The following is a 21,789-nucleotide window of genomic DNA, read 5'->3' as shown; positions in this document are numbered from 1 at the left end:
CCTCTGAATCTGGCTATGTACCTATTAATCTCACTTATATATTCTCTTGAGAGAAAACCGCGAACATTAGTAAACAGATGAGCATCTTAAACTTTTGCTAGGGAAAGGGGACATGTAAACCTGAAGGGTAATGACAGACATAATGTGTATCCAAATTCTTGTCTATCTAAAAGAAGCTGAAAGACAAAATTAAGGAAATACTAATTTTCTGAAACTCTGGCCTTGATAGCAAGGACCTGGGTTTGAGCTTTGTTTTTGGCTGTCAGATGGAACGTTGTCATCACTATGCACATTCTCTACTGGTAGGGAAAATGCATTCTCTTTAATTTGGTTAAAATGTTTGTCACCATGGCAGTGCTATAAAATCTCTGCATCAGTCTTAATGGAGACACAAATTATGCAGCTTTATTCATGCAAATGGTATTTCATATTCACCCATGATTCAGGAGAGTGAAGTGAAATAGGAGGCAAAACCAAAGGCTATGGTTTCTGTTCCTTGGGCACTGATGAATTGTTGTATAAAAAGATATTAAAAACCTTACTGAAGTTTGCAAATGTCTGTTTCCCTGAAGGAAATGCTTTATTGTGACGGCTGAGGGCAGTATGCCTATAACGGTCCATCAATCTTATATAATCCATAAACATTCAGGACCTCATCTGATATTCCAAACACATTTCAACATGTGCTTTGTATTGGAGGCAAAAAAATTGGGAGATACATTTCCCAAAATATATTCTTACACAACAGATGAGATTATTTCCTAGACTGGTACATTCAGCATCTTTATGTCTACCATATGTTTAGCAACATTATAGGCCTATCTTGAGAGGGCTCCCTACAGTCATCTTTGCTGTTGAAGATTTTAAAAAAAGATACTTAACTAGTCTTGACATATCTCAAGTAGTGATCAAACATTTTTGTAGCCGTTACATACATAGGTCAGCATATCAGTTTCTTCTCAGCAGAAAGTTTTAAAGCTGCAAGGGATTTACTGTTCTGAAAATCAGCTGTTACTTCCCAATACCTCCTCTTGTTCTGCAAGGGCATCCTGCATCAGTGCTGCTGAGAAATGGCTGGAGATTATCAGAACCCAGAAAGATCAGCCATTGCACATCTAATCACCACTAGATTAAAGTGAATATAGACAGTGTCCACCTATGTAAAAATATGAAGTATCTAAAATAGATCAAATGTCAGTTACTCTGTCAAACTCCTTACTGCTGTGATTATTCAGCAACAGGTTTAGACTCTGTTCTGGTGCCTTCTTTTTTATGTCATCCAGTCAATAAAATTTAGACTTAGCTCATTTTCAGAGCTGTTCTAAGGGACTTGGCTGTGCTGATGATTACCAGTATTAATTAGGCACACGTTTACATCTCTGTCTTATTTTTTTAATAATAATGTATTCATAATGAGTAGCAAATAATCCAGATTTCTGGAGGATCTTGTACACAGCATTATCTCAAGGGCTTAAGTGCAGCAACTGCTAGAATGAAAACAGCACTTCTGTAGGCGAGGAGCCTTGCACGAAGCCTTGCATTACATCATGTTAAGGAAAGGAGGTGATGAAAGGATCCAAATAACCCCGTATAACAAATCCAAAGTAGGAGCTTTGAAAATTGGAGGTGGTCAAGACTTTTTTTTTTTAATCTCTTCAACATTTGGAGGAGTTTAGTTTTCTCAAGAGAGCAGGGCTTGTTTGCTGGACTTTTTTCAGAGAAGTGAGCACCACAGTCTAAAACATGCACCTACTTACCAGCCCTGCCTCCCTAACAAGCCCACAGAAGACTGCTCTCAGTTACCTGGGCTAATGTTGACTGACTCAGGGAGTTTAACTCCATATCAATCCTTACAAAGAACAATTGGAGAGCAAAGGTGATTAGACTGTTAACCTGAAATTTGTCACCTTGAAATTTCATTTCATTTTGAAAAGTTTGCTCTATATTAAACTTGCAAAATTATTTTGGTACCATCCCTCTGGAAACTTGTAATTTTTCCATGGGTTTTTGCACAAAATGAGATCAAACTTCTACAGTAATCTCTGTACTTGCTTGTCTTGCACATTAATATGGTTTTGATTTAATAAACCAGGGTATTTACATCACTAATCTAGAATCCAACAGAACAGTTAGCAACACAGTACAGTGTATGGGATAATCTTCACAATGTCATTGTTGATAGCATTGCCTGCTTAAGCACATTTGATTGGCATATTTTTGCCTGTCACTGTGTTGCATCTCAGCTGCAGTGCTGAAGCTTGATACTGTATGTCCTCATTTTTCATTACAACATCGGATTTTTACTGAGTTATAACCTTAAAACTGAAATCAGTGCAAGTCCAGTTTAAAAAAAACTTTCAGTTACTTGTTAGATTTAAAACCAAATGTAATATCATATGCCCCAAAAGTTGTTTTGCCTCAAAAGTAATACACACCTCTTTGATCCCTTATTCATTTAATACAAATAAATTATCTTGGCTATTTTTCACTCAAGAGATTTAGGAATGCATAAACTTTAACCTAAAGCACTTGGTAGAGATCATTTCTATCTCAGACAGACAATGGTTTTGTTTGCTTGTTGTGTAATCTTTTTTTAGGGTGAAAAGGGAACCATTGGTGACCCTGGACCCAGAGGACCATATGGCTTGCCTGTAAGTTGCACATAGTTTGTGCGCATTGGCCTTTTCATCGCTCCTTGATTAAACTTTGTGTGCTTTATGACTGCTTTTCACCTAGCAATACAGTTATTTGGAAAAAGAAAGGTAGATAATAATAACCCCTGACAGTGCAAGCTCACTGGTCTGTATCACGGGCTTAGATTCCTACCCATGCACATGGTCATGCAAAAGTAATGAAACAAACCTGACATGAACCAGCAAGAAAGAGGAAATCCAGAATGCAAGTGCTCCTCTTTCTGCAGCCTGTGGCCATCAGCACCATGGGACAGTGGCAGGAGTTAAGGATGAACTGTGGAAAGCTGTGGCTTTCTTTTTGTCAATAAGCTGCTTGGATTTCCATGTTGCAAAGCTACTTCACTGTTATATTTTTGTTTTGTTTGACACTTTAGAGACCAGTTTTGTTTTCATTTCTGTGCCATGTGCTGAGAAACAATTTGGGAAGTTCATTATTGATCATTTATAGGTGGAGATGGTATGCTTTAAATCAGCCATTTAAAGTTTATTACCCATTTCTAAAATATGAGTGAGAGCTTCCTTTGGCCTAACAAGGATAGCCCAAATAAAATAGCTGACTTACTCTCTTTACTTTGCTGATGACTGGGTCAGGTGTGTACATACACACATGCCTGTTCTGTACTTTGGCACAAGAAAAGCCATGTAAATGCACTTAGCCAGGCACAACCAGCCTTTGCAAGAGATCTGTAATGTTTCCATACCCTCTCCAGTCTAATCTGTTTAATTACTTAAAGATGGAATACAGACTTGTGGTTTAATTGGATCCATTTAATTGTATCAGGAGTCAGTGACTAGAGACAGTTTTTAGGCTCTATGGAGTGTTAAATTAGCCTGAGAGTGTGTTCATCCGAAGGTCACTTCTGTGAGTTAAATTAAAAAAAATACAGTTTCTGTTTCCCCTTCCTGTGAACTAAAAATGAAATATAATAGGACATAATAGGCTTTTCTGTATTTTTAGCTTGCTCCTGTAATCTGCATACCAAAAAACTTTTACAGTCAAGCAAAATTTTACAGTCAAGTTATCAGTTCCTCGAAATGTTAAACACTGACAGAAATGTCCTTCACTAACAGCCTTAGCATCATGGGGTACGACTGCAGAGGGAGCACAGAAGTTGGGCATCAAGGCAGCCGTTTGTATCACAGTTTAGGGACACTAATGTAGTTTATATGGTTCTTTGGCAGGGTAAAGATGGAGAGCCTGGCATTGATGTAAGTAATATGTATGATCAATACACTCACAATGGTAGGTAAGCATCATTCAAGGAATAGTTTACTGAGTGTAACACATTTGTTTCCATCTAGTGTGCATGCAGTACATAGAGTGAGTGTGCTAAATGCAGCATTTGCTCTTTCTCTATGATAGAACAAAGATTATGCAATATACAGCCCTTATTGACAGACCCCACCAGATACAGTGCTTAATAATACAAGTAGGTGGTCCTTTGGAAGTCAATTAGCTGAAAAACTGCACTTGGTAAGAAAATATTCTGAATATTTGATTAAGTAAATTTATCCTAATTAAAGAGAATAATTCCATAACCTGTAAGGGATGTATTTCAAAACACAGGTTCTTTCTTTGGCATGCTAAAAAGACTTACTGAAAGCCTTTTACTCTAGTCCTACACTGAAATCCCTAGCTTGGAAGAGTCTTTTCCAGAATGCAGATATGCTCTATTGCATGAACTATTGCCATTTTGAGTGACATTTCTTTCCATTGCTGACAAAATGACTCTACCAAATACTATGACTTACTTGTCTCACATGTTCTTGTGTGCATGCATGTGTGCACACATAACACATATACATGTATATAGCATGTAGAGAAATCATCTTTTTTATATTTTCCAAGAGCATTTGAAAGCTTAATCTGCATGTGAATAAAAGTAGACCTATCTTTGTCCATTTTGTTTTTATAGGGTTTCCCTGGTCCTCGAGGAGAAAAGGGTGATATAGGAGAAAAGGGAGAAAAGGTGACCACAGTGTTAACTGTTTCTTAATTCCTCAGCCTAGTCAGTTCCGCTGTCTTTATGCTATAAATTGTCCCACCAAAACTTATCTTTGTTTTTACTGTGTGCCAAAAGACAGGTCACAGATACATGCTGAGCAAAATAATGAAAAACCACAAAAATTTATCACAGAACTAGTAATATCAACAAACTGCTCCTAGGATGTTCAGACTGGCTATTAGGAAAACCTTGTTCACTAGGAGGGCAGCGCAGCACTGGGACAGTTTACCCAGAGAGGTGGCTGAACGCATTGCAGGACCTGGTGTGATCTGACCTAATGTGAGGTCAGGAATCATCCTGCTCAGGATGGGAGGATAGACCAGGCAACCTCCAAAAGTCCAGTCCAATCAGACCTTCTGAGTCTGTGTTTCCATGTGCAGCTAGAGATAGGCAGTCAAAATACAGCCATCAGATCCCTAAAAGATCTCTGGAAGAAAAGCTGGAAAGCTGGTAAAACAGCTGGCTTATATAAATACATCATGTGAAAATGGACAGCTCAGATTCTTGCACTCAGGATGTAAAAATATTTTAATGTCCCAGAGTCCAGCATGCTGCTTTTGGGTATTAGCTCATTATTGCCAGAGACTGACTGAATACCTCAAACATGGAACCTCTAGTTGCAAAAGGGCAAGGGAATCATGTGAGGAATTGTGTGTGGCCACAGGCACAGTTAGACTTTTTGGAGTCTGGCTGCAATTCAGGCTGCCCATGTAGCCTTGTCCTCTTGGGCTCCAGGACACATCTCCTAGGAAGTCTGGTGCTCCAACCGCCTAAAAATTGATAAAAAGGCAAAACTTGTTTCTTGAGGAGAATGTATGGGATAAAGTACTTAACAAGTCTGACATATGCCAGAAATCACATTATGTTATGGGCTTTCAGATTAAGAGGATTGCCAGGAACTGTCTGTAGACTGAAAGCAGAAATGGAATCTCTGTCTTAAAAATTCTCAGAATATTCAAAGAAAATTAGAAGGCAAAGGAAGGTCTTTCTCAGCGAAAAGTCAGGGAAGGTATAGCTGAGACCTCTGTCAAAGAGATTTCTGTTGCACAGGTTTGACAGTTTTCCAGAAATGAGGAAATACTTGTATCTTGCAAGTAAACTGATTTAACCAAAACTACCTTAGCTGCATCAGTAGTTCCTTTTCCAAATGGAAGGCTGACTCTCAAAAGACATAGTAATGCAATTAACGGAAGGTTTCAATACAACAAATTTTCTCAGTTCTGATGTTTTTCTTTATGTAAATTACTAATTATCTATGACCAAATTGGTGTAGCAGCACCCATTTCATTAGAGAGAAACCAGTTAACAAGTTGAGGGTCTAGCTCATGTTTTCTTGCTTTTTAAATATTCCTTACAGTATTGGCTGTTAGACTTGAAATCGTATACATTGAAATTAGCAAATTTCTACTTAAGAAACTTAAATTGCATTGCAAAAATATGCATAATTACTAACATTCTATTGAGAACCAGACACTTGTTTTGTTCATAGACATGCTATGATAGGCAGGCAGTAAATCTTTACTTCTTCAGTTTGAGATGGCTCCTAGACTGGTGACTTTTATTTTAGCCTGTCAGTAGTTGTGCTACAGTGAAAGTCAGTCAGTGTTTGCATTATGTCTGTTTAACTTGGCTGTAAAAATAATTTGTAAAAGTGTTCTAACTGTAATTAGTCATATAAAATTAGCTCAGGAGCACTAAGCACGAAAAAGGTTTGCACAATTGATTTTGTATCTTCAAGCTATATGAATAGAAAAAAAAATCCTTTTAGAAAGGAATAACCTTTGATGAAAGGTAGAGATTGTGTTGTGGGGAAAGGGATGGAAGGGGGCCCTGATCCCAAATATGCAGTTGTGTCTCTTGTTATAAGTGTTGACAGAAGAGTATGATGTGTCACAACAGGCGCTGGAAAGGCATCATCTTTTTCCCCCTACACTCTGAATTGACGAAAACCTGTGCATGTGATGATTGGCAATTGTTCCAGCCATAACAGTGTTACAGAAGTGCCACACACTTGTGTTTCTTTAGGCACTGAGGAAGGGCAAGAAGGAATTTATTTTTTTAATCTTCATCACATGTAGATTCTCCATAACTCCTGTGCACCTCTGTAGCTCTGAGTAACGAGGTGAAGATTAAGAGACAAGAACTCAGTCCATGCTAAAAAGTAGTAAAGTACTCAGGAAATCCAGACTATTCTTTACACAGATGACTGCTGCATTGGTTTGAATAAGATCATAGATTTGCCTTGCAAAATTGGATGTTTAGTTATCTGCTGGCTTGTAACACAACAATGTAGAGAAATACAAGTACCAAAAATATAAAAACAAGTAGAAACCAAACTGTACTGTCCATTTTCAGAATCATTTTGGAATATGTTTGTGCTCTGTGCTTGCATATACTCACAGAAAATATATTGGTGTTACATCGAGCATAAATAACATGAGATTTGACCCTGAAACTGTTGGGCTTCTGTGCTACGCTGTCATGTTTCTAGGTTTAAGAGGAAAACTTAGCCAACATACAGTACCTGACTTGTGGGGCTTTTTTTTATATCACAATCTTATAATCTGGTAAAGAAGGGTAACGTTTGAGTTACTGTTTCCCTAAATATTATCCTGGGACTTTTTGGCACACAGAAAAGATAGACAAGAAACTTTGCTGCTATAGTGTCATGAATGCAGTATGTTTTGTTCATGGAAAAGATTTTTTCATTTGCTTGTGTCAAGTATGCTATGAAATTAAATGAATATGTGTTTTCCTTCCTTTTTAAATATGATATAGCTAATTATTTTTTAATTGCATAAAATGGTTTTTGTCTTTTGCTAATGGATTATGTCATTTGTACTGGTGTGGAACTAGTTAAATGTCTATTTACTATGCTTTACCAAAATCTGTCTCTCTTTCCAAAGGGGCATTCCTTCCTTCTCCTTCTACCTCCATTCCTTACAATTCCTCTGTCTTTTTTACCCTTTTCCTCACAAAATAAATCCACCCAATAGCCACAACCTCGCTTGCTGGTTCTCCAATGTCATACTAATTTTCCTATGACTATTTTTCCCATTTCCTTGTGATATTCCCGATTTCCTCATCCTTCCTATCCCGTTTTTTACAATCCTAGTCCAATTTGTTTCATTTTTTTTAACAGAACCTTTTTTGATTTTTGTGAAATTGAGAGCAATCCTGAAACTCATTTACCATTGTGATAACTGGTGTGAAATCAATTATAAAATGAACTCTCTGAACATCTTACACTGCTTGAAGGTGAAGTCATCTTTGCAGGTAGCTGTGTTGAGGGGAGTCAACTAATTTCCATGAGTAATTAAAGCACTGGAAGTTTTACATTTAAGAGGAAAACTCAGTGTGAAATCAAAGGACTGAATTTCAGTAAAATAAGTAGAGGGAACGTTGCCCGCAGTAGAGAGAACATTTAAATGTTGTAATGTTTAAATAAAGAATTTAATTTTCACTTCTTATTACTTTATGATACCAGGACATTATAAAATCATTGAAAGTGTCATAGCACATCTCTCCATCAAGCAGTTCAAATGTTTTGATTCCTGTAACAGGGTTTGAAATGGTTGTGTTGTATTTAGAATGACAGGTGTGCGCCCTCAGTGATGTCTGTGTGTTTCTGTGGACACCACTGACAACAAGATTTGTCCCAAACTCTTACCAGAGTGCAAAAGGTCAGAAGCAAAAAGATGCTTCTGGCCAAGTTCACCCTTGATATGACACCATGGAAGTTGATAGAATTTAGCCAGAGACCAGCCATCCCTACGAAGCACCCACGACACAGGTCTTTTTAAGAGAGACTATGCTGATGTAATTTGCTCTCACAAAGTTACTTCCAACCAGTGACAAATTCTATAGGGAAGCTGACAAATTCAGCTTAGTGTCCATATGCACTTCAGTACTACCACTTAGAACAAATAGGAGACCTCTTGTTTTGGACTGTGGATTGGGAGGATTTGCAGATTTGCCTCTGTCTCAAGAAATCAATGATTTCAAGCCCTGTTCTAAGATCCAAAACATTCATAATGCTGATATGACATACCAAAAAAATTAACACCTACTGATTGCAGTTCTTGCTTGTGATTATATAATTTATTTTTCCACATAATGCACCATCCAAACCAGAACACAGTGGTAAGTGCCCTTTCAGCTCTCCATTGGCTTATAAAGAAAACCCAAAACTTTCAAACCAATCTTCCTTTAATTTTTTTTCCAAAAGAATGAAACTTGTTTTATCCAAACCATTGTATCCACAGGGGGAAAAGGGAAAGAAAGGCAAAAAGGGGCCTAAAGGGGAGAAAGGAGAACAGGGTGCTCCTGGATTAGATGCACCTTGCCCATTGGTACGTCTCACTTGTGTATTGGGCAATCAATTGTCCTGCTGTAGACTGATGGAATAAGAAATGAGGGGGAGAGGAGCAAGCACCAGCTACTGTGTCACCTGCTGTCCTTCGTTAACGCAGCCTTATCTCAAGCGCTGGCAAATTCTAGAGCAGACTTTGTTTGTCAACCTCCTAAGTTGATTTAAAGCACTAGACTTCACACCTTCAGGCCAAATTTGTGGTCTTTTTTGGTCTTTCTAATTTAATGGTCTTATCCTTGGAACTTACCTTCCTGGAATACACACTACCCCCCCCACCCTATGTTAGCATGAATTCAAGTTCTCACCTATACTAAACTATTGGTGTTTATTTCCTGCCAAACATGTTAGAAAGGAATCAAACTTGGGATGTGCCAGAGCCAGTGCCCCACAGATTGAAAACATGCCATGATGGTCAGCTTGCTCCTCTTGCCTCTCTACTGTTATTTACTTGCTCCAGCTAAGTCAATACTGAAGGCATTTCCTTGACAGTAACATTGCAAGTTAATCTTTACAAACAGGGATTCCGTGGAATTAAGGGGGAAAAAGGGGAGCCAGGCCAGCCTGGCCTGGATGGGCTGGATGCCCCTTGCCAATTGGTACAGTATTTCTCTTTCCTACCAACCCTGCATGCGGTTCCTTTGTGTGTAGTCAGCCATTCTCGATGTAAAGTAATGTTTTTCTGAGCTGACCTTACATTATTCACCTAACACATGCATGCATGTGCATGAGCAAACCAGCTGCTTCAGTGATCATAACCGCAATCAAAGAACACATATTTTTTTTGTTGACACCTCGAACCTAACAGTTTGCTCCCACAGCACATGGCAATTTATAAGTTTGCGTCCTTCCTACATTTTCCCTGAGATTCATTGGTTTGTTATTTTCCCTCACAAAGTACCTGTTGCCTTACTCACCCTAAACGCAAGTCTTTATAGAAACCCAGCACACTCTCCACTTCTAATCAAGTCTGCTGACTTCTGTCTGCACTGGCTCAGTTCTTCACCCTAGCCTGGTCCCATACCTACTCTGCACCCCGGACTTCCTTTCAAGTCCATGCAGTCTTAGGTGCATGTTTTTACAATTTGGCTAAAATGAGAGCACAAAATGATGTAAATATTATTTCTAAAAATCAAGTCATAGGTTTCCAGTAAGCCAAACTGGAGCCTGATCTCCCAGACCTTACAGGAGTAGTATTTTTGGTGTCTGGCCTGTTCATCAAATAGTTTTCAAACAGATCCGGAAATAAAAAACTTACCGAAGGTTCATAAGAAGATAACAGTCTGCAGCCCAAACCCTCACTGTCTTTGTTATTTAACGTTTTCAATTTAATGGTCTTACCCTTGGAACTTACCTTCCTAGAATACACAGAACACTCCCCACCCTATGTTAGCATGAATTCAAGTTCCCACCTATACTAAAATGCTACCTGTTGACCCTTTCCCTTGTACCAATATGGCAACAGTGATTTTTATTTAATGGCAAAGTAAATTTCAATTATTTTCCTTTAAAAAAAAAAAAAAAAAAGAACAGAACATACACATTTCCTAAAGATACAAGGAAGATTTTCTTTTGAATTGTTCACAGTAAAATTCGATCTGCATGTTCTGATACTGTTTGGTGGTTAAGCACGGTTCTCTAAGATGAATGTTAAATTAAGTAGATTTATTTTCAACTATAGCACTTCTAATTTGATGTTAATGAATTTTCATCTTAAACACATAGTCCATTAAGATTATTCCACAGCCCATTTTGTTTGCTTCCAATTAATGGTAACCATATTTCATATTTTGTTGGGGATAATCAAGCATGCTTTTGTAATTTAAAAATGTTTCTCTGTCTCTGTATTATCATTTATATCTGGAGATTCACTAGCAATCACTGATGGATGAAAAAAATTCCGTTCATAGGTAATGACCAGAATAAGCTGCTAAGAAAACATCACTGTTTCTTGCCTTAAGCAGCAAGCTGTTTCCATCAGATTACATGCAGGCACATTCAAAAATTCTCATTAACCAGTATCTTCACATGTAAATTCACATAATAAGTATTGTTATTCTATAGTCTAGAAAAATGTAAAGGCTAGATTTTTTTTTTTTCTGCTCATGTATAGTCTAGTTACACGATACGTGCTCCTAATACTGAGCATATAACTCTCTGGATAAGCCCTGTATAGCCATGTAAATTGGAATTAGTTCCCTGAAAATGAGTATGACTGTGGTCAAAAGTTGGCTCTGATCTTGTTGGATGCATGGAGATATGTGAAAAGTAGGGTGGTGACAGAAAAGAAATGGAGTGACTCTCACTAACATAAGAAGAAATTAGATGGCCATATTGCCCAAGTGATGAAATAATCAGTGCTACTGTACCGCCCTGAGCCCACCACTGTTTTATTCCACTTTGTCACTTGAGGTATGTTCAGGCCTTAAGATTTTGCTGCTTTGTTCAAAAGCTAAGCACGAAAGTGAATAGAAAAGATTCTACTCAAATATGAGTCTTCTTGTCTTATCCTTGGGTTAACTTTGTACTAGGGGCCCATTAAACACAGATTTTAAACACAAAATACCCTCCAGATAAAAGTGATAATAATTTTTTGCTCATTGATTTTTACAGTCAGCCACAGATTGTTGCGAATAACAGATTATATTTAAAATAATATGCAGCCTGAGCTCTAACAGCAATAAGAAACCAATGAAGATATTCTAATGATTTAGGGAAAACAAATCATTATGCAGAGGGGTGCATGTATGTATTTACAGTGTAAACCTTCTCTCCATTGGCTTTTCTTTCACCTTGAGAACAAGAGAGGAAGTAAGTTAGAAACTGGTAGCTACTTAGCTAGAAAGCCAGAGTTGCTTTAGCTGTCCTAACGGTATTGAAGAAATATCTATCCTATCAAGCTTAACTATGCTCTCTCTCTTCCTTTTTTTTTTTCCCTTGCTCCCCTTGAAACAGGGTCCCGATGGATTACCAATGCCTGGCTGTTGGCAAAAGGTAGGATAGGCAGAGCCTTTAATTTTCAGGGGCAGTACATCTTTGGCACATAGAAAAGCCTGTCACAGTCATACTGAACACAATCAGGATATACCTCAGAGCCTCTTAGACAGATATATGCAGCAATGCAAAGTAAGACTTCCCATGACAGTAGTTGGCATGATGAGGTAGTAATATACATGTAGAAGTAATAACTTATTGATGCAGTATTATAGAAATAGTTGGCTTTTTATTTCTGGAAAGTCCAAGATTTTTCTGCTTCATATGAAGATGCACACATCCTTCGATTTCTGCACATGATCGCTGCTTACCATTCTTTATAAAAGCTCATGGATACAGCATTTTTATCAAACATTTATCTTGATCTATTATGATATTATTTTTCTGGGATACCTGGAAGAACAGTGCATCCTGCCTTTCTCTTTGCCTTACCTTTCTAATTCTTCGATACATACTCCTAGCTGTCATGTTCTATGCTAATGTTAATTGGCAACATTATTTTAGTAAAGATTTAATCTAGACAGTGCTAGATTTAAAATCATAGCATTCAGAATAATGTAGGTGGAGGGATACTGGCATATAATACATTAGAAAACAGAAAGCATAAGTGAAATCCTGGTGCATTTGTCTCTGAAGAATAGCTGGTGCTGAGGAAACAACTATCCATATTTGTAATTCTGAGTATCTATGTATTTGGAATAGATATCTGAAATATCAATTTACTAATTTGATTAATCTGTATCTCTTTTTGTCTCTGCAGTGATGAATCTAACCATACAAGCATGAAGTTGTGTATATAGTGCTCCACTTTTTGTATTTATAGTTGAAAACTGAAAATTTGATTTTACAAGTCTGAGATATGTTTACATGTAGCTGCTTTTACTTGTTTGCAATAGTCCGTGTGTACATCTGGTTTTCACTGACATCTGCAGTTAGATGGTATATAACTGCAGGGTAAACCTGCAAAAATTCTCTCTTTCATTAGAGAGAGATCTCAGTACAACGATCAATAATAGAAATCTGATTATTTCTGTAAATTCTTATATTTTGGCTTGTGGACCTGCATGGACAATGAGTGCCATGAACTAGTTTACAAGAAATTGTGACCAAATAAGAGCAAAATGCTACGAAATGTACTGTACCAGCTGCCGTTGAAGTTTACTGACTTGGCTTCCATGTCCATCTTAAACACCACTGATTCATGCCACCATATCTGCTTGTACAGACTAAAAGCATGAGTTTGTGTGCCAAACCTGCTTGTTGTGTGATCACGTCATGCGCTAAATGGCTGCTCACGGTGACCTTTGATTCCAGCATCTGAATCATTTCGTTTTGTCATCCCAAGGGAGTCACACCATGGCTTATTGCTAAAAAGAGATAAACCAGAGGAGGATAGAAAGAGGCCTTGAATTTTTGGAGAATAGAGTTCCAGCTGCAGGTGGATGGCTTCCAGTCTTGCGGGTTACTTGGCCCCTTTGGTCAAAGAGAGTCCTGCCTGTTAACCAGCATCAGTTTGCCTTGCACTGCTCACGGTCGTGAAGACATACACGATAGGCCCTGTCGAGTCCTTACTCAAGAAGGAAAGAAGTTTGAAGAAGAAACCAGACTTCTCTGTGGGTTGTTTGAAAAGGTTACAGAGGTGCTGCAGGGATCGTTTCTCCATGGCAGACACCACCTGAGGCCAGAAGCTTCTCAACCTTACTCAAGGATGGACAGAGTATGTGCTCTGTATATTGTATTTTGGGACTGCTGGAGGAAATAGCACTCTTGAGGCAAGGATACATGGGAACATCCTCCAGAGGGGGAGGATAATGGAACTGACCAGAGACATATGTACCATGGTGTGGTTTTCAGGTGATTCAGTTTAAATTACACTAAATTTCTCTGCAGAATTTTGGAAGCTATAGTTAATTTTGGTTCCTTTTCCCGTAACTGTTGCCATAAAGGATGCATTTCAATAATCTGTTCAACATTTGTGATGCTGGCATTGAAGAAAATATTTCAAGCCAGACATGCATCTTCTTTCAGTATTAACAGTTTTTATTTTAGACTCTTTGAAGCCTTTAAGTCTAAAAAAGAAGAGTTTATTTTTGTGTTTCACAAATTGATTTATCCATCTTGTTCTTTTTCTGCTGTTACAGTGACCTTAGTGGACATTATTAGTCAAAAAACATTGGAGAAACAAGTCTGTGTGATTGCCATTGCACACTTGTCATCGCACTACATTGTTAAAAGTGTCAATATTTCTCCATTTCTGTTCAGATGACTAGCTTTCTAGGGAAACATGGGCAAAATTTTGCTTCTCCACTTTTTTTATTATTAGAAATACTGAATTTGTGCACATTTGTAGTTTTTGCCACAAGATATTTTTTCCAATTTTGAGTCTTCATATGGTGCGCTGTAGTTAGTTTGAGAGGCTAGGTTATGAGAAATGGTGCCATATTTGGCACATGGAAGTTCTTTTTATAGCACTTCCATTCCTAGCATATAGCAGGATGATCACAAACTTTTTTAGTTACTTTTCTGAGAGTTGTTTTTCATACGTAGACCAAAACTAAAGATGAAGAAGACAGTCTGTGTCCTCCCATGTGTGGGCACCTTACCCTTCTTGGAATGCATGTTTTTGCTTACTCCATCATTTCTAAATCATGTGAAGATGGAGACCTGGTGTGGTTGCGCTTTTCATATTGATTCACAATCTCAGATCAATAGAAATGTCACTATAATGCAATCTTTCACTTTGCTAAATCTTTATTGTCATTTTGTTGTATTAGGGAAAAAAGAGTTTTTCAAGAGGGGAAATAGTCCACAGATTTTTAAAACTAAAAATTAATTTAGTGGCCTCTATCTGGTAGTACCTTACTAATAAAAACAAAGTTCCAACACTATATAGATGTATATATACTGGATATATATATATTTACTGCTTAAATCCATCTTTCCAATACTAAGAAATAAACAAGTGTTCACAGATATGAGGGAAAATGTTTTTATTTGCTCACATTTTCAGAGATGCAAGTATTGACCTGTTTGAATAACCATGACTACAATAGTAAAAGCCTTCACATGGCATAGACTGAATATAAGGTGTTAATAATTAGAGTGCTACAGCAGTAATGTCAATGAGGAACCTTCCAGAAAGGGCACAAGAGGAGAACCATGTAAGCCCTCGAACTTGCCAGTTTTAGTCTGCTTGTTTAAGAAGTACTATCCCAAAATCCAACAGACTGAGGAGCAAGCTACCTGCCAAACAAAAAAGAGTTTCTTATGCCTATATCCTGACTTGGTACATTTGGCTAGGTATATTATATATGTGAAGACTATTTTTATAAAGTAGCAAATACTGGCAATCATACAGTAAGATGAAATATTTTTTAAATATCCCTCAGAGCATTCAAGTGCTAAATCAAGTAGGATGTTTCTTACCTAGCTAGATGTTTTAGCAGTTCCATATCAAGATTGTCCAAAAACACAACTCATTTAAGAAAGAGCAACAAGATAAAGAGCTATTAAATGCACTCTCATATTTTTTACATTTGTATATCTATATTTTTAAACTGTCCTCATTGCATCTGTTTCTGTATGCATCAATAAAGTTAGCAGAACCTTGATTCGTTTCCTCATTCAGAAAATATTTATAGATATTGCTGCTAAGCATTAGTTAAAACTCAATTCTCCTTTAACTCCCTGACACTGAGACCCTGCTGAAGAAACACTTCAGGACCTTTACTCTCTTTTTTGCCTTGTAAAGTAATTTCTTTATTTAATTCCCACCAGGTAGGAATAGTTTTTTCCTCCCCCAAATAATCTAGCTTATCTTTTTTAAGCTTCTGTATTGTTCAATATCATGAAAGGCTCATTCCATTTAAATGGAATGGGTGAACAGCAGATAAACAATTTAATTTGACAGGCTAAACTACATACATAGATTTGACATTAATATTTGCATCTCAAATATTGACTTGAAACCTAACAGTTTGTAGATAAGTTGCATGTTCAGGACAAGGGAAAAAAAATGCATTGTGCTTAATATTTCGTCAAGAAAAGCACCCTGTGAAGACTTGCAACATGTTTATTTTGTTTAAAAAGCAACTATTTTTGGTGCTAGTATATATTTTTTCTTTCGATGGCAAAGCTACAGTTTGAACCGCCTGTGTGTTGTACCTTTTAGTAGCATTCCTCCAGATAGATATGATTTGTTTTGTTTAGTTTGTGACAGGAACCGTAGTTCCTCTACCAGTCTTTTCAGTTGTAGAAATCTGTAGTGGTATTGGTCTACACAGTTTCTATACCTCTGACTTTTTCAGGTATAATTAATTCTTGTTCTTTTGAGAGTTTTCAGTATTTGTTTCACACTGGGTTTTGTAATCATCTCTTACTCCAGTGTATTATAACCACATTGTGCAGAAGTCCTGCTACAGAAGCAGCAAGTCTTTGACGCACTGTATGGAATATGTCTGACATACATGGTCCTTGTCTTCATATTCATAGACTAGCTATGATGAACCTTTCTTTCAGGATGCTTTGGACACCTTTGTATTTTTTCCTGAGGTAAAGCACGAAACGTTAATTCATGGAACAATGTCTTTTTTTTGATTTATATTTTTATTTATTGCTGAATTTGATGTCACGTTCTGATAGTGTAGCAAGGCAGAATGGCACTCTTCATCCAGCTGTTTATATATGTATTTTTAGTCTATCATGTAAGTTGTATGAATGAGTTTCAGAATGATCAAATCCATATACCTGCACATGTGTAAAGTATAGAGTTTTAAAAGGGATAATTCTTAAGATTAATGTACAGTGTGCAAAGTTAGCATTGGCTCCACTGAGCATTAAGCTCATGGAAGAGTGCATGTGAGCATCAGTTACTCTGTTAAGCCAGTGGAAGAGACAATGCAATCACAAATGAGATGAGCAGAGCTTTGATCCTTGTGGCCAGGTGGTGCTGCATAGGACTGGGTGCCATGTCAGAAGATGTGGTTTGGATCCTGGATCCCTGGGTTCAGCCATTTAAGGCTCTTCACTTGGCTGTACCTCCCCTTCCCCAGCAGTGAAGCGGGAAAGGTGATGCATCCTTCCCTTGCAAAGCAATTTGACATGCAGAAGGAAGGACCCAGGTATTGTTGCTTAGTAACAAGGGGAATATCATCAACTTTAACAGTGAGGTTTGATTGAATCAGGACCATTTCAGTGAGTAAAAACTGCAGAGATACTCCCAGTCTATTGAATGTGATGAAGATGTTCAAGGTATGCAGCAGTTGACCTTTCCTTTCAAATTTTCTCATCACTGTTGCTTGAACATCTTAAATTACATTTTTAAATCTCTATATTTTACCTGATGAGACACATGAATTTTCACACTGAAGAGTTACACAAACCACTAATAACTGCAAAGATAGTGGTCAAAAGAAAGCCTAATTTTTGGTCATTGCAAAAAAAAAAAAAAAAAAAAAAAATTTGATTTCAGTGACCAGAATTAAAACTAACAACTGATTTTTATTTTTTTTTTTTTCCTTTCTGCAACTTCCTTTTATGGATCTGAATGTTGCTATAATGTACAAATGAAGATTTTCTTGCACCCTCTGTACTGAAGTATTTTACATGGTGGTTGGATTCATTAAATGCTGTTAGATACAAGTGCCTGCCACCATCATTACTGACAGAATTTCAGAAAGATACTCTGCAGAACAAGTGGGGTTTGTATTTAAAAAAAAGGGATTTGGAGTGTTGTTTTTGTTTAATTTTGTTTTTAAATGCATCCAATTATTAATGCTGCTTGGAGATCTAATTTACTTTGGAAAACAGGGGGCCTTAACTTAACCTGGGACCGTTAGCGTTTTACTTGTTTCTATTTAAAAAAAGAAATTGTATGAATTTCCCAAATACCATTGGTACTTGCACACTTCTCTGAAGTATTATGAAGAGTTGGGTTGGTGGAAGAATGTTTTACATATTGTTAACATATATGTGGATATTCTTATATTATTGTACATGTTTGGGAAAATATCACACAACTTTAAAAATGTTACTAAGATGTATGTATCTGACTTTTTCCTTTGGAAAATATTATATATTTTTATTTGTATTTTTTACTTTTTTAAGTTCATCTATATGTGCCGTTATTTTTGTATTGCAAATGGTCTCATAAGCGCAGTAGAAGAGATAAAAATACAAAGAAAAGTAATTTGGTAAGGATTACAATGCTTGGGGGGAAAAACACAAGGATCAGTATTATAATATCAATACTAGAAATATTTTGAGTGTCTTAGCACTGTAAATATGTCACGAGACCTCTTTTGACAGCTAGTGTAAAGAATTACAAGGTTTTAATCACCCATTTTAATTTGTTATTAATTACCACTTTCCTGTGGCCTCTGGTCTTGACTTAATTGAACCTGATCAAACAGCATGCTTTTTTGGTTTTATTATTAAAATTTCTCCTTGTTTTTTGATTGAATATTGTTTCATTTTCTTTCAGTTTTGTACTTCAGATTTTGGTTCTTGCTTGTGAGAAGTTGATCTTCAGAATTATTTTTACACTATTTATGATTTATTTTCATAATGTAAAAAGTGTGTAATTATTAAAATATTAATCCAACCACTGGTGCTGATTTTGCATAGTTAGTTCTTAGTGTTGTCGCAAAACATTGCTCTAGTCAGTCTGGATCGGAAAAAAATTTATGCTGCATTGTGCCAATCTGTAGTTTGAAATCTAGTGCAGGTTGTGTCAGTCACTATTCACATTCACGCAAAACTCAGGGCCTTTGCAACATGTTCCATTTTCCTATAGTGTGCAATAAAAAAGCCCCCATGTTGCTCAACCCTTCAAAGTTGAGTCCGTTCAGTCATCTTTTTCTAAACACACAGAACAGCCTATGGACATCCACAAAAGGATGTAAGGAAAACATTTTGCTGCAAATATTAGAGCCTTTCCTTGCTCTGGAAAAGCTGCAAGGACTTATGTACTAACCAGAAATAGAAACTATTGCTTAGACAAGTCCACAGGTCCTAGGATCCAAATAAATAAGCTGAAAATCACCAATCTCCCCTTCCTATAATACCAAAGGTGAAAAATAAACATGAACTGCTGAGAAATAAACATGTGCTCAGACAGTGTCACAAGTACCAGTGCAAGCTAGAAAATGTGAGGATCTGTTTTACCACAAATTCAGTTTGTTCATAAAAGATGGAGCATAATAATTATTGCAAAATGGTATATTGTCAAGCACCCTGGTCTAAGAAGACATATTTTTGCAGGAGTCTCCTTGAACAAAGGAGTTTTTGAAAAAAGAATGAAAGACTGGGCAGCAGCTGTAATCACTTCAAAGCATTATTTAAATGTTTGGGTTTTCTAAGTCCCAAAATATTTCAGACAAACAAAACATTCCCCATTATTTCCCCTTCCTTCACCTCAAAAAAATGTAGTCACTCTAGGCTAAGAGAGAGAATAAGCACTGTGGGGTTTGACCTCTACTCTTAACTCTTAGTAATCTCCATAGATGTCCATTAATCTTATCTAGCTTTGTTTTAGACTCTTAGGGGGACTAAAAATAGCTTTGCTGCCTTTCCTAGATGACATACTTACAGCTTAACTTGCCCAGCATCCCTGAGGAAGCGCCCAGCAATGCCAAGCGCAGCCACTCTGTGCCATGCTGCACATGCAGTTAGCTAGAGCTGACTGTCCATGGGTTTCCCATTCAGTCCTTTTACTGCCTTGTCCTGGGTTCAAGACAAACCTCAGCTAACCAGCACCATATCGCCTTCACATCCTACTGCACTCATGAACATGACTTCCCTCTACCATTCCTTCACACAAGGAGCTGACAAAGCATTCATGCTCCAGCAAGTAGTAACAACTGGACAAATAAATATTAAAAGCAAACAAGGAAGAACATGCCAAAGCAAGTCACATTCCTGCAACCACATTCTTTCTGTCTTCCCAGGAGCACTAATTTGTCTTCTCTTCTGTTAGCTTCTGCTAATTTCCAGCCAGAGTACTCACAGGGCATTCTCCCTGCAGTAGAAAAATACAGTGGTTTGGGATTCTTCCTCAAAACTTGAATGTATATATGTGTCTATATGCACATATATATAAATATCTGCACATAAATAAATACGCATACACGTATATCCACATGACCTGTAGTGTTCAAGAAAATACTGTACACAAACCTCAGAGATCACAGTCTGCTAGTACAGTTGTATTCAAGCTGCTTTAGTTTGTCTCTGAGATCAAAGGCAGACACAGCTCATGTCATATCAACTAAGAGGCAGGGTTTTTACATACTTAAATAATGTTCAATAACTAATGGAATGTTCAATAACTGATAAATAACCTGATTATTTTTGTATATGCAGCTTACAGCTTGACTGAGTTTTCCACACCTAGAGAGCAGTCGTGAGTTCCCAGTGGCATCACCTTTGTCTGGCTGCTACCTCCTGGAGCCAACAAGTACCTGGGAACTTTTTGCGAGCTTTTACGATCTCTCTTCTCTTTGGCATATTAAGATTGTTGTGAGGTAATTGATTCTGATCGAGATAAAACTGATAAACATGGCCAAAAAACATATAACTGTCAACTCTATTACATCAATTAGCTTGTATCAGAAAGATGTGTATATGATAAATTTTCCATTTAAAGATCTGGAACATTCAGCACTGAAATGACTCTCAACAAAAACGATTCAGGATGCAGCAAGCTTGCAAATGGTTCTGGAAAGTGATGCTGCCATGAAGCTCAGTAAGTACATAACCTCACTCTTCCCTGTCTTCCCCTGTGCCTATTTGTACCAGTTAACACACCCTTGTCTCAAGCAAGGATCACACTGCTAAACGGAGGGGAAAGACTCCTGTGCTCTACACATCAGGCTTGGCAGGCTTGATCTTGCTGATAATATCAAGAGCGCACAAGAACTACAAGCCAAGAGGGCAGGCTATTTGCTTGATTATTAAGCCTCTTTCCATGGCTGTGAAGGAAGAGAGAAGCAACCCTTCCCCCACAACAAGCTACTTCATCTACCACTCTGATCTTTCCTTATGAAGTTTAATATTGCCTCAAGCAATTACTAATCCAGCTGTGAACAAACTTTCTTTTGTTAAACCTGGAACAAAAACTCCTGATACAAGCACGGCTGGCTGCTGATGCATGCCTGTAAAGCAGTAGAAGCACAGCAGCTTGCATATCCCCTAAATCTGTTTGTGGTCCAGGGCTTCTGTGCAAGCAAGACCAGGCAGGTCAGCATAAACAACTGAAATTTTCCATGTTAGTACTCCCAGCAGCCCTAGAGGAGGAACAAGGCTGTGCTGGCCACCAACAGAGAGCAGGCACCAGTGGGTGCAGGAAAATCACCTCTCCTGAGATGCCTTTCGACTCACAGACTCATGTGCTGCCCTTCACTACCTATGTTCCAGCCTTTTTTTACATTACAGTCACAAAGGGTCTGCAATTAGGTCCAGTATATAACATGTACAACTGAAGTACATCTACCCTATTCTAAGTATCATTCCTCAGCTTTCAGAGATATGGGCAAAATGGAAAAGCACTGCAGAGAGCATTCCTGGCAGGCTGTAGCCTAGGCTTGATTTGGATGTTAGCAGATCTAAATGCCTGTTCTCTTCTTGAGACCCACCAGTGAATCTCATTACTGGCTGTACAATACTGCTCTAACTGACAGCTTTGACAACTCCTTCCCATCTTTTAAGTCCAGGCCTTCTTCTGGGTGGG

General features: G+C 37.6%; 1 protein-coding gene across 7 annotated transcripts in view; it reads left to right on the top strand.

The window, feature by feature from the left end:
- COL25A1 (collagen type XXV alpha 1 chain) overlaps positions 1–18,663 on the top strand; it is a 306,555-nt gene extending 287,892 nt beyond the window's left edge. For 4 of the 7 annotated variants that reach the window (XM_030492737.1, XM_030492732.1, XM_030492731.1 and 1 more), the window contains 6 exons: positions 2,598–2,651; positions 3,876–3,902; positions 4,610–4,663; positions 9,590–9,667; positions 12,024–12,062; positions 12,823–18,663. In XM_030492737.1, coding sequence (XP_030348597.1) covers positions 2,598–2,651; positions 3,876–3,902; positions 4,610–4,663; positions 9,590–9,667; positions 12,024–12,062; positions 12,823–12,825 — 255 coding nt within the window. In that variant the 3' untranslated portion in view covers positions 12,826–18,663. The other 3 variants (XM_030492734.1, XM_030492735.1, XM_030492733.1) reach the window with 3 other exon arrangements.
- Positions 18,664–21,789: the final 3,126 nt, after the last annotated feature.

Source organism: Strigops habroptila, chromosome 7 (assembly GCF_004027225.2).
Source record: "Strigops habroptila isolate Jane chromosome 7, bStrHab1.2.pri, whole genome shotgun sequence".
NCBI classification, from domain to species: domain Eukaryota; kingdom Metazoa; phylum Chordata; class Aves; order Psittaciformes; family Psittacidae; genus Strigops; species Strigops habroptila.
This window is presented reverse-complemented; position numbering and strand designations above follow the sequence as displayed.